Source organism: Armigeres subalbatus, chromosome 2 (genome assembly GCF_024139115.2).
Source record: "Armigeres subalbatus isolate Guangzhou_Male chromosome 2, GZ_Asu_2, whole genome shotgun sequence".
Taxonomy (NCBI): Eukaryota; Metazoa; Arthropoda; class Insecta; order Diptera; family Culicidae; genus Armigeres; species Armigeres subalbatus.
This window is the reverse complement of record NC_085140.1, coordinates 196551124-196565500: the sequence shown is the minus strand read 5'-3', so window position 1 is coordinate 196565500 and position 14377 is coordinate 196551124. Positions and strand designations below refer to the sequence as shown.

The following is a 14377-nucleotide window of genomic DNA, read 5'->3' as shown; positions in this document are numbered from 1 at the left end:
GAGCAGTATTTTATTTTTGACAGTCCCCTACATGTTCCGTATAAGGTACAATGAAGTTACAAATGACTTTGTTGTTTATGTAGTGCACTTGTAGCAGAATCTCCAAATAGAATTGTTGGTGTGATGGTTATAGTACAAGGTTGCAAATCTCAAGGTCCATGATTCGATTCCCGGTTGGTTTTTGTGTTTTTATTTTCATTGTAGCCGCAAGATGTTGCAAATAGGCTCCACCTCTTGCGCTTTTTGAGTCACAAAGGAGTTCCAAATACGACGCGTTGTGCATAAGTCAGATCTTTAGTAAGTCACACCACAGTTGTTGTTACTCACTGAGAAACAGGAGGTGCTGCTTGGGTACGTCGATGGCTATGGCCGTTGAAGAAGGTTGGTGAGCCATTATTGAGAGGCATCAGGTCAGCAGACTCAAAAGCTTCCAGTAAGTCGACACCACGGGGATCGGGCCTATTAGATCTCCCCAGGCTGGGTAGTGTGCGTTCATGTCTCCCAAGAGGGGGAGAGGGGAAAGAGAGTCGACAATAATGCTACTCCCCTTGTTTATGATGTCGTGTAGCGGGTCGGGAATGTCCACTAAATGTCTGATGTTGGCCACTAGCTTAGTAACCCACTTCCTCCGAGGGAGTGATCCATAGCACCGGAGGTTACACGGTTAACCTCCTGTAGGCCAATAACCCAGGGGGCGGTTGATAATCCAATATCTCTTATTCCAATAGCTGTTAATATTCCATTGGAGGCAGAGCTTAACCTCTGATTCAAGGGTGGGGGTCGGAAAACTGCGCTCTTTTATGATGAGTTTCATGAATTAGCCACTTTTACGGAGTTTCCGGATATTTTGGAGGGCTTCCGGTGGCCACTCAGGTCTATCACAATGGATCACCATAATCATTTGTTATTCAGCGTTCGAAAATGGAAAGCTTTGAAAAAATCGCACTCTACTATGACAAGTTTAAAGAATTCACCACTTCTACGGACGTTCTGGATCTTTTGGAGGAGCTCTGGTGGTTACTCAGGTCCATCAAGATAGGTCACAACAGTTGTTTGTTACTCAACGTTCGAAATGAAATGAAAAGCTTGGAAAAAATCTGCGCTCTTCTATGATGAGTTTCATCAATTGACCACTTTTACAGACGTTGCGGATCTTCTGGAGGAACTCCGGCGGCCACTCGGGTCCATCAAAATGGGTCACCACAATCGTTTTTTACTCAGCGTTAGATAATGAAAAGCTTTGAAAAAACCGCGTTCTTCTATGATGAGTTTCATTAATCGACCACTATTACGGACGTTTCGGATCTACGAAAGGACCTCCGGTGGTCATTCAGGTCCATTGAAATTGGCCACCACAATTATTTGTTACTCAGCGTTCGATAATGAAAAGTTTTGGAAAAAAAACGCGCTCTTCTATAGAACGGACGTCCTGGGTCTTCTGGAGGGACACCGGACGGTGGAATAACCAAGAATTGTATTGATCCTTGGAAATAAATAATGACTACATTCTACTGGGTTTGTTGGAGAGCATTTTCTTAATTACCCTTCGAAAGGCTATAAATCACGCCAAAAATTGGCCTAAGAATCTATGTTCCTCCAAAACCGATTCCTGGGAACCAGAATGGCCAAATTGCAAAACTCAGTCCGTAACGAAATCTGCGGAGTTCATAACTTCAATTTGGTTCAAAAAATTGTAAATTGGTTCGAAAATGAACTTTTGTCAACGAATTGAAGTTGGGGTCGCCTAATTCGGCCATTTTGCGCACTAGCTCGCGACGTGCCGCCATTTTGTGGAGGGGCGATCGCCCACTGGCAAGCTGTCGGTAACTCCGAAGGCAACGGTGTCGCCTGCTCGGTCCGACGAATCATCTGTGGCGCTCCACCGGAAAGATCCGTTTTCGGCACCCCGCCTTCAGCATCCGCTGGAATGCCACCATCGATAAAAAAAATCCTGCGTAGGTACACACGTGGAAATATTGTAAATAGACCATTAACGTTTCCCAGGTTTAGCCTAAGCCCGAGTAGTTTATCGTCCAACTAGAATGAACTAATTTATTTGAATAAAAGTAAATTTAGAAGTTTTGGATGCCAATTTATTTTATTTTCAGCAATTCCGTTTTAGAATATATTGTTCTCGTACGTTTTCGACCATTTCGTTGGTAGATTGTTTTTTTCAGACTACGATTTTGGCGAACGGTTACAAAATGATCGAAGAATTCGTTTACCTTGGATCCTTGCTAACGGCTAATAACGGCTGATAATAATGATAATCACTGAATTACGATAGATTTTCACTGCGGTAAAAATTATCGTATCGAATGCATCCAATATAACATTTTTCGACAATAATCTGACAAAGTTTGATATGCAATGCGATTTAGATTTTTGATGGACGCAAATGCGACTTTATTTGCTGTTTGTTATACGATATGTTGTTTACTGAGCAGAAGGTAGCTAAAGCTGGAAGGATAAGATGGGCAGCGCATATTGTAAGAATGCTGGACAGCAATCCAGCAAAGAATGTGTTTGCTTTCGACCCGGCAGGAACAAGAAAGCGAGGAGCGCAGCGAGCGAGGTGGACTGTGCAGGTACAGAACGACTTGGCGAGCGTGGAGCGCAATCGAAGATGAAGAGATGTGGCCTAGAACCGTGTATTGTGGCGTCAAATTATTGATTCAGTGTTATCTGTTTTGATGTAAACTAAATACATAAATGAAAATGTAAATGGTAGGCTACAAGTTGTGCACATAAAAAGTAAACACAAAACTTTAATGTCCGCTCGAAGAATAACAATAATCAACCAGTCTTACCACCGACACTTCAAACATCTCAAGCTCTAACTCTTCACCACTTTTCAAAGCATAACAACGCAGTAAATGTCAAGATCGAAAGAGCACCACAAGTGACGCAGCGGAAATGGCTGAAATCGGAATGGGAAGTTGATTGTGTGCGGACTTGTTAATGCTGTCAAAAACCGCAAATGGTAACAAATTGCGTTATAATTACTTATCCGATCCGAGGGAAGCACAAATGACTTTCGCAAGAATGCCACGCACCAGCTGTTGTTGGTTTATTATTGAACACGACAGCCCGTAAATATATTTCCAGGGCACCATCTGCTGACGCTTTGGGCATTTACTTGGTTCGGTTCATGGTTACGGTTGGTACCTAACGAATCGGTTCGGTAGGTGGCAGCTGCTGCTTATCGAGCTCTTTCGGCCCCGGACCCGGAGCTTATGGAAAACCGATATTGATTGATGTTTCACTCAGCTTTTGCAATCATTTTGTAAGCAGCCCCGATGGTTCACATGGCACGGTGTACAGTGGATAGCAGTCGGTTTTGTTTCTCGCGTTTAATTATTGGCAATCATTGCATTTTACAAACGAAGAAATCGGTTTCAAAATACGTCAAGAAGGAATTAGGTTTGAAGGATATCTAAATTAACATTTAGCTATTGTACGCCTATAGCTTGATTTTTCTATGGACTATAGATACAAGCAGCGTTGACATAAGAATCGACTTCCGCAAATATATACCTTCAAAATTATGAATATTGTCTATGAATGTGAAAATAGTAGTTTGTGCAACTAGTTGCAAAAAGATGATTTTTTCAGCACGAGTTGTACGTTTATCCAACGAGGCTTGCCGAGTTGGATAAATACTACGAGTGCAGAAAAATCGAGTTTTGCAACGAGTTGCACACGCTACTTTTTGCAATGACGAAAATGGGCTTTAATATGGTAAATCTATACCAAAATTGTACAATCGAATTTACTCAACATGATCATTCATGCCAATAAATTATGTTATGGCAGAGAACAATAAGATTCCATCTTATCGTGCCAAATTGCATAGCTTGAGAAGCTATGAAGCGATGGATGCAATTGCCTTTGAAAAATTGTGATGTTATGTCTAACAAACCATTTCATTTATTACGAGACGCTCAGAGAACACTATTTAAACACTCACCCAAACTAATTCAGCTAAATGTAGTCATGTAACTACTGTCCCAATGTAGGTTTTTCATTATAGCACCCAAATGAGTGCTATAACGAATATTATACAACCCCTTTGAGTTGCATAATGGTCATTAAAGCACCCATTCTGTTGGTATGGCCGTTTTATCACTCAAATGACAACTGTAAACCAATTATTATGATCAGGAATTGCAAAAATGTATTGTAGTTCAGAAAAGGATGTTCTTTTAAATGAACAATAGTGCAAGTTTTGCAAAACAAACTCAAATAAGCCAAGAGCGATGAAGCTTTTAATGGAGCAGCGTGATAGTTTTTGAATGCCTTGTTTATAAAGAGCTTTAAATTAATTCTAGTTCTAATTGAATCGGAAAATAGTTTTAAACTTTTTCCTATATGCTTTGTTTAAATAATTATAGCAATGATTAATTTTATCATGAAGATGAAGCTATTATTTGCATTATTTTTGGAACATCCCCACTGTGCGTCGTGGGCCTCCAATCGGCCTAACAAGAGAGTGAGACCTCACCCCGGTAGATCGGTTCAACAGATCCAGGAAAACGGGAAAAAGGTATTTGGAGGCAAATTTGTTTCAGGATTTATGACTTATGGTTGTTCTACCTGGTCGGTCGTTGGCCATGAACGCTGGCAGTCAGGTGGGCGCCATCACCTCCGGCACAAACGCGTTTCCCCTTGGTGGATCGGATGGCGGCAACATTGTGTGAATGTGTGGGTGTACGGCGACCTATACATGTGCGCCTCTTATTGGCGTAATATTGGCAAAGGTCTTTAAATTTATGAGCATACAACAGCCATCGACCGTGGAGCTCAAGTCGCCGTGCTCGTCGTAGATGTCGTCCGCCCGTAATACACCCGATTGTTTTCATCGGTCTCTGTGGTGGCGATGGCGGCGGTCGATGCCAAACATATGGAGAACAGCCAAGCCGTCAATCATTAGCCGAAAGGGTGTTGAATAAATTATGCTCGACGGGAAAGCTAATTCCGTTGGTGTTAGCAAAAAAAAAGGTGGGGAGTGGAGGTAATTGATTTTTAGTTGTAACTTATGTCATACTTTGGGAGGTGCTTTCGGTGTTTGACCAGAAAAAGATGCCTACACGCATCATGAGTATGATACACTCTACGCTTCCTGGCTGTCCAAATATTCGCATGCTCGTGAACATCCTGTAGGCGTTCTTCTTTTATGTTTGGTTCATGTAACATGAGACATGTGTAACATAAGAAAACACAATATGGTTAGCTATCAACCAGCACGACAACTAATTTTCAAGTTTTTCCAACCATTAAGAATAAATTTCAATTATTATCTATTCACATGAATATGTCCGACCGTTATAAGTTCCTAAACTACTAAACCGATAGGCGTAAAAAATGTATACAGCGATTTTTGGAGCCGGGGAAGATTCTTATGATGATTCGATACCCCTCCTCCTCCTCCCATACAAATGAAACACAAATTTCATCACTACTCGAGAACTAATCAAGCAATTGGAATCAAATTTGGCATGTTGAGGTTTTTGGAAGGCAAGAAATGGCTTTGTGGTGGTTTGAGATCCCTCCCCTCTTTTGAAGAGGGGGGGGGGGTCCCGAGCAGCACATGTCAGGAAAAAAATAGTTTTAACAACAGAATTAAGTACCTTAATAGCAAATTTAAATCTTTTTTAGCTAATCAACTTGTTACTAAAACATAATTCGGTAATTTTTCTTGTCGGACGTAACACAATACAAGACCCCCTCTCCCCCTGTCACAAAGTCAAGATCTCATTTGCTGTAGATTTCAAAATTGTATGATCTGATATCAAACTGTGTACTTATTTTGTAATCGAAACCAATATCAAATTACGTTTTCGATTTGCTCTTATCGATAGCAGGAATAGTTTTCGTTTTGATATCAAAGTAAGATTTTCCTGCTATATTTTGTTATTTTAACCGTTAAAACGACCAAAAGGATAACAAACTGAGTAATCATATTCGACGATTTCACAACATCAAAACAAGTTATCGATTTGCCCTCAAGCTTTGCTCGGGATGTTTCTGTGGTGCGTCGAGACCGATCCCCTTCTGTAGGAGAGAGGGGGTCCCATACGAATAAAATACAAATTTCAACACAACGTGGAGGTTTGAAACTTCTTGACTTTTCCTATTTCGGGGAAAGCTATGTTTGCAAACGTTGACCTATTGGGGCGTTCCTGAAGGGCTCTAAAAAACCGGATTTGACTCAGCAATATCTCCGGCATTTCTCGGCTGAATTTTTGTGTTTATATATCCAAAATGATCGCCAACTCATAAATTTTCCGAAACTGAAAAGATTGATGATCGGCCACACCCTAATTCTGCAATCGACAGTGGAAGGATTTTATAAGAATGTCGCGAAATTAAATTTTTAATAAATTTTATGAGAATGACGTTTGATGTTTTATTGTTGTTTTTATGCGTAAATGTCTTGAAAAATTATATCAAAGACATGTAATGTGATGCTGTCAATATTCCTGCAGATATTCTAGGATTTCCAAATCATTCTCGAGTTCAGACCTGAAAAGTCTACCTCGTCAACTTCGCTCAGTACAATACCAATAGCACCCCATTGTCACCCCATACAGGTCCAAAGAAGATACGTATGGCGATTTACGATTTGGATATGTCGTTATGGACGTTCTAAGTTGTCCAAATCATTACGGAGTACAGTCCTGAAGGTTCTACCACGTCAACTACGCACAGCGCAAAACCAATAGCAACTCATTGTGTCACAAAGCCATGCGTATTTAGATATGTCCAATTCGTGGGGCTCACCTCAGCCGTGCGGTGAGACGCGCGGCTACAAACCAAGACCATGCTGAGACCAACTGAGTTCTAAATCCTCCAAGCTATTCTTCTTCTTCTTATAGGCATTACATCCCCACACTGGGACAGAGCCGCCTCGCAGCTTAGTGCATTAAGCACTTCCACAGTTATTAACTGCAAGGTTTCTAAGCCAAGTTACCATTTTTGCATTCGTATATCATGACTTATGAGGCTAACACGATGATACTGTTCAATCAAAGATAATTGCCTATTAAACCACCTGACTTGGACGTTAATTTACAATGTTATGGAAACTCATATGTGAATATGTACGTTATGTGGAAGATATTGATTTGAAAAATGTATTGGAGGTAACCACTTTCCCTTCGATGGGACTCGAACCCATGACCCTACAGTACGCTAGACTGGTGCTTTAACCAACTAAGCTACGAAGGACCTCCGTCGGCCTTCGCAACCTAGCGGCTACTGAACGAGCTCGAGATTCCCAAATTGGACGCATAGTCAAATCACTCGCAATCCATTTCTCAAGCCAACACTACCACATGTGTATAGTACACGTTCACATTAGAGGAGCGTGAGTATTTAGAATGTCTGGCGGCTGTACACATTCTTCATCAGCAACTGTACTGATCAAGTGAGGTTGTGTAAGCATTTGCCAGTCGGTCGTCAAGCTCAGACCTGACCGCATTGCGTAGGCAAGAGCACGCAACTCAGGTTCAGTTCAATCAAAGAGAATTGCCTATTTCCGGGATTAAACCACCCGACTTGGACGTTAATTTACAATGTTATGGAAACTCATATGTGAATATGTACGTTATGTGGAAGATATTGATTTGAAAAATGTATTGGAGGTAACCACTTTCCCTTCGATGGGACTCGAACCCATGACCCTACAGTACGCTAGACTGGTGCTTTAACCAACTAAGCTACGAAGGACCTCCGTCGGCCTTCGCAACCTAGCGGCTACTGAACGAGCTCGAGATTCCCAAATTGGACGCATAGTCAAATCACTCGCAATCCATTTCTCAAGCCAACACTACCACGTGGGTTCGAGTCCCATCATAGGGAAAGTGGTTACCTCCAATACATTTTTTAAATCAATATCTTCCACATAACGTACATATTCACATATGAGTTTCCATAACACGATGATACTTTTATGCCCAGGGAAGTCGAGACAATTTCCAATCCGAAAATTGTCTAGACCGGCACCGGGAATCGAACCCAGCCACCCTCAGCATGGTCTTGGTTTGTAGCCGCGCGTCTTACTGCACTGCTAAGGAGGGCCCCTCCTTCAAGCCATTATGGAGTTCAAATCTAAGGGTTCTACCAAGACAACAACCATTGGTGCAAAACTAGTAGCATCCTACTGTTTCCATATAGGACCATAAAGGCCATGCGAATGGCTCACGTCTCCTTCTGGTTTTCAGCATAACATTCTGTATTAAATAGTTCAAGATCTGAATGAGCATCATAGTTCTTCATCGTAAATTGTGCCGTCTAACTGCAAATCACTGTTTTTGGATGTTTCTGCATACATTTTTTTTCCATATAAACTTTCAACGAGTGCTAAGCCGCCCAAATGTTGACCGATTTGAATTTAAATAGAACCGAATAACTAGACGACCCATAAAAAATCGAAAAAAGTTTTGAGCTACCCTAATGTACTAGTATGGGATAGGGTGTGAGGCTAATAAGAGCGGTTCGCATACCAAGGGAGTTGCGCGCAACTGAACCTAGTGGAAAAAGGTAAACTGATCAAAATGATTGTGAAAGCCGTCAAATGAAATCTTGAAATCAGGTCACTAATATCAACCTAAACAGGCCTAACGAAGCCTTTTTCCGTTTGTTTAGGCCAGTATTTTGGATTTGGGATAAACTGGTCCCAAACACCCAGCTTGCATCTAAATTAGAATTTTCCAGAACTAATCAAATTCCTGAGCCAGAAATCTTCTCTGCTGGTACTCCTTTGGGGTAAATAGTAGAAGACGGATCCTTGACATCACCATTGTCCAACAACGTTTTCGGGACTTTTGTTAGACCTTTCTACTAAAATCCAATATGGCTGAATCATAAATTTGGGAGATTGGAGCACCTTGTAGTGTATTTATCTTGCTTCCCTGTACCGAACTGTAAACAATTCGCATAAAACGACGAATTAAGGAACGTTACAAAGGAGGTTAAAGGGATGCTATTGCTTTTGTACTGGTCGGCGTTGCTCAGAATTCTGGTCGGCGGCGGCGTTTTGGCATGTTTTCAAGACCTTAACAGAAGAATCTATCGAATTTCGCCTGAAAAATTTAATGAACTTCTTCAAAAAAAAAAAAAAAAATCCCAAATTTTTTCCAAAATATTCATTTAAAAATTATTTTCGGATTTTCCAGGGGAATTACTTTGAAGTTTCGAGATTGGTTTGGAATTACCAACAGAAGCTCTATAGATATCCCTAAGAAAATTGTTTGGAATTTCAGCAGGAGATTCTTCGGAATTTACTTGTGAAGTTGTTCCACATGTTCGGAATAGCCACGGAAAGTTCCTATTGAGTTATCTAACAAGTAGTGTATTGTCCATAAAACAATTCTTGGGAAAATCCATGGGCTTAATACGGCCGAACTGGTAGTTTGGCCGAAAAAGTCGTTTTCCCTGTCAAGTCGTGTGGCCGAAAAGGTAATTTGGCATAATAGGTCATCAGCCCGTTTTTCCGAAATGGTCGTTTGACAGAATGGCTCATATGGCCGAAAATGTTGTTTGGCCACGGGACAAAAGCCATCTAACCATTATGGAAGACCTAATAGATTTCGCCGTGAGTAAACTCTCCTTCACTCCCCCAGTCATTCGGAAATATGTCGACAATCTTCTCCTTGCTGTACCGCCGAATGAAGCACAGAACATCTTATCGGTCTTCAATAGCTACAGTTCATATCTCCAGTTCACACATGAACTAGAGCAAGAAAACAAAATTCCAAGCAAGAACACTCAATTATTTGGCTATACGAAGGACACTTATGACAATGAAACGCTGAGCGATTTTGTAAGACACAATAGAACATAACATTATACTAAAATTTATAACTAACCACACACCGCATCTACAGAATCCATTGAAAAAGGACCTATAAAGGTACCGAAACGTCGGATCAGAATTAATATAGCGTTTTAGTTGGTCATCAGACTGCATAGCCGATAAACACTTCAACGGGTTAATTACAGTCGATAACCACCTCCACGACATCTAACCAAATCCCATTAAGTCGAATTTCGTAAGTCCGTAAATGTAGTTTGGCCGAAAGCGACATGTAGCCGGGCATTTGACCGAAAATATCATTTGGAAGGAATGGTCGTTTGGCAGAAAGAGCTATTTGGCCCGAAAATGTCCTTTCTGCAAAACAACCCTTTCGGCAAAACGGCATTTTCTGCCAAATAACCTATTCGTCTAAACGACTTGTTAGCAAAATGATCAATTCAGCCGAACATTTTCGGTCAAACAATTTTCGACCTGATAACAGCTTCAGATAAACGTTCAGCTCAGCTCGGCTAAATGGACTTGGGCTAGATGACTTTTAGCTTAGCTTTTAGCTTAAAGGCCAGTATTGATTTTAAAAGTAGAAATTACTTGATGCTTGATGGGCTACAGATCTTTGATGAACCTACGCCGAATGGAGTATACTTCTCCACTGGACTCGATCCTGGGCCAATCGCTTCCAGCCGCCCTGAGCATTGAGCGCCCTCAGGTCCTCTTCAACTGCAAAAAGCCATCGTGTACGCGGCCTTCCTCGAAGCCTTCGGCCTCTTCCGGGTTCTCTACTAAATATTATCTTTGTTGCCGTGTTGTATAAGCTCAATAATATACAGCCCTTTATACACCTGGTACAACTCGTTATTCAAGCGACGCCGCCAGATACCGTTCTCCTGTTTACAGCCGAGTATTGTCCGCAGCACTCTGAAAGCTCAAACACTCCGAAAGCTGTCCGAACAGCCTCCTTTAACGTCCATGTTTCATGACCGTATAAAGCCACCGGAAGAATCAGAGGAGAATACAGCGCAAATTTTGTCATCGTTTGCAGATAATAAGCCCTATTTGCAGCTGCAATACGCCTTTTTACCTCGCTGGTAACATCATTATCGCACGTCATTAATGTTCCAAGATACACAAATTCTTCTACTACTTCAGTTGATTGTCAGCGACCAAGTACTTCGTTTTGCTGATGTTGATCGGGAGTCCAATCGTCGCTTTCTCCCTTTTAAAAGGCACAAAAGCCTCTTCCACGGCACAGCGATCAATTCTGATAATAATGATATCGTTCGCAAAGCCCAGGAGCATTGTGATAATGGTACCGCTTCTTTGCACAACAGCTCTCCTAATCGCTTCCTCGAGCGCTATATTTAACAGTAGATTCGAGAGTGCATCACCCTGCTTTAATCCATCTAAGGTAACAAATGATATCGATATTTCATCCGCAACCCTGACACTTGATTTCGATCCGTCCAATGTTGAACGAATCAGCCGTATCAGTTTTGCCGGAAAACCATGTTCAAGCATAATTTGCCGTAATTTATTCCGTTTTACTGAATTGTACGCCGCCTTGAAATCAATAAACAGATGATGTGTCTGCATTAAGTTGTACTCCCGGAATTTATCAAGGATTTGTCTCAGAGTAAACATTTGATCCGAAAACCTGCTTGGTATTCGCCGACGAAGGACTCTTCAAGCGGCCTCAATCTGTTGAACAGAATACGGGACATAATGTGTACGCCGAATTAAGGAGGGTCATTCCTCGATAATTGACGCACTCCAGTCTGTGTCCTTTCTTAAAGCGAGGAAAGTAGAAAAAGTAACGTAAAAGTAGAATAGTAACGTAATTTTGTCATTTGAAAAAAGGCCAGTTCGCCAAACGAGTGGCCATTTTTGACCATATTATCCATTCAGGGGGCCCTCCTAAGCCGTGCGGTAAGACGCGCGGCTACAAAGCAAGACCATGCTGAGGGTGGCTGGGTTCGATTCCCGGTGCCGGTCTAGGCAATTTTCGGATTGGAAATTGTCTCGACTTCCCTGGGCATAAAAGTATCATCGTGTTAGCCTCATGATATACGAATGCAAAAATGGTAACCTGGCTTAGAAACCTCGCAGTTAATAACTGTGGAAGTGCTTAATGAACACTAAGCTGCGAGGCGGCTCTGTCCCAGTGTGGGGATGTAATGCCAATAAGAAGAAGAAGAAGAAGAAGAAGAAGATCCATTCAGTAATTGATATTTGGCCGTATGCCTAATAGCATTTTCGGCCAAATGCCCAAAAGGCATTGTCGCCTAATGACTTCTATGGCCAACCGACTTGTTAGGGCAAACGGCTTATTCGACCAAATTACCAGTTCGGCCGACTGATGCTTTCGGCCAGTCGAATTTCCCAAGAGTTTCTTATAGACAATGCAGTGGACTTTTTCGGGTTTAGTTTTAGATTTTAGAAATATTTAGAGGCTTCCAAAAATATGCGTTCTTCGGGAAAGTTGACTTTAAATAAGCCAAAGAATCGACCGAGACAATAAAACGAGATACAATTTTTGACGGAAAAAATCAATTAATCTAGATTGAAAAAGTCCACGTTAAAGTATTCCTTCTTCCTTCTTCTGAATATTTTCCTGTAGAAATTTGGAACAACTTCCAGCGAGTATTCTGTCTCCAGTACGAAACACTGAAGACGGCCTCACTGTTGAGGTCGATATACGTATCTGTCAAAGGAACAATAAAGCAGTGGAATTAAATGTAACAGTACAAGCCCATCTTATGACAAGTGAATACATTCCACTAAAAGCTAAAAAATAGTTTTCGTATCGACCATCTCGGTCAACTGAGCTAGTCGGCTAAACGTTATTTTCAAACAAATGAACTGTTCGACCAAATGACATTTTCGGAAAAATAACTTTAGGCTACTTAGTCTTCTACCAAATGGTCTATTTGGTCAAACGATATATTTGGCCAAACAACTTTCAGCCTTGTGGTCTTCGGCCAAATGGCTTTCTGCCGAACGATCTTTTTTCGTTTAAAAATTCAATTTCAACGAGAAATTCTTTTGATTTCAACGGGAAATCCTTCGCAATTTCCTCACGAGTTTTTCTTAGTTTTTCTAAACTTCAATAAGAAATTGTATGGAGTTTTCAAGAAAATCATTGCTATCTTCACGAAAAATTCTCTGGAGTTTCAAGGGATTAATCAAAAATTCCACTAAATCTTCGGAATTTCTACTGGAAATTCTGCGGACATTTTATATTTGAATCTGCGTGGAAAATTATAGATCAGCGCGTGACAAATGATAAACGACGGCACGCCGATGCAAAAATGTCGGCGGCGGCGGCGCACACCTCTAACTGAGAGTAGCTGAGGTGGTCGATTGTTTAGGTCTGAACTTCAGAATTATTTGGAGATCTTAGAACATCTAATTTACGGCATTCAATACGCACGGCCTCTAAGGGGCTATGAAATTCGATTGTCACTAAAAAAAAATCTGTTGGTTTCAACTTCGACAAGAATAGCTTTGAACTCACCTTCTCGCAATGCTTGCAGCTCCGGCTTGCCATTTGAGCATCGTTCCAGCTCTCCGTTAATATTTTCACCGCCAGCAGCAGCTCCTTGGAAATTTTGTACAGCTGTTTAAGCTCTGAAACGAACAAAAGACAACACGACACTATATTGGCTAAATCCTCTATAGCTATGTTCGCGGTCGTGGCACAAAACCCTTTGCGACAACGTTGACACCGGAACCCAAACAGGATGGGAATAAAAATCATAAAAGAAAAGTTAAATACATTACATTTAATGTCTTCATACGGGCGGGCATGGATGAAGTCCCCTTAACCTATAAGCTCCATTTCCTATCGCCGAGCCACCCGATTCAACACAACACAACCCTTAGACGTGGCTTCGTGGGAGGTAATGCGAACACCAGTAGTGGTGTATCGCACGTTCACCCGTGTTTCTTATTTCCAGCTGGCGAAGCCAAGCGATCCGGAAAGGAAAACATTTTCTCGCTCAGCATTCGCTGGAGAGGCAAGGTGAACATCGAAGCCAGGGTGAGGTTAGGTTGCTTCGAAATGAGAAAGTTACGGAATGTAATGCTTGGAAAAGCTCGTGAGTATGGAAAGGGCTACTGCTACGTAAACTGGGTGAGTGTGGACGAAAATTTTGGGAGATGGTTTGGCCAACATTAAAACAACATTAAGTGACAATTTAACGAGAACTGCTTAAGTTTGCATGTTAAAAAGCCCCCACGTGGTAATGACGCATAATGAATTGAAAGTTTTTCTTCCAGTTCCAGGAAAACCATTCCGGTCAATTGGATGGAGAGGATCAACGAGTACAACAGGTTTTATACACGAACCAAATTAATGATGTAGATTCCAAGGATTACAATAAATGCATATTGTATAGATAGTCGGCATATTGATTTGTAATTACGAAACGTTGTTGGAATAGCTTTGGGTGATACTTGAACTGATACGCAGTTCAAACATGGTATAATCATCTGACTCACCAACATTTGTGTTTTAGGTTTAGATCTGCTTCGTTAAATATAAAGCTTTTTAGTAGAGGA

General features: G+C 41.3%; 1 protein-coding gene across 8 annotated transcripts in view; it reads right to left on the bottom strand.

Moving 5' to 3' along the window:
• Window positions 1-14377, bottom strand: part of LOC134211461 (uncharacterized) — a 161467-nt gene that overhangs the window by 128158 nt on the left and 18932 nt on the right. For all 8 annotated transcript variants that reach the window (XM_062688336.1, XM_062688337.1, XM_062688332.1 and 5 more), the window contains exon 5: window positions 13332-13444. In XM_062688336.1, the coding sequence (XP_062544320.1) occupies window positions 13332-13444 (113 nt within the window). The remainder of the gene's footprint in view (window positions 1-13331; window positions 13445-14377) is intronic.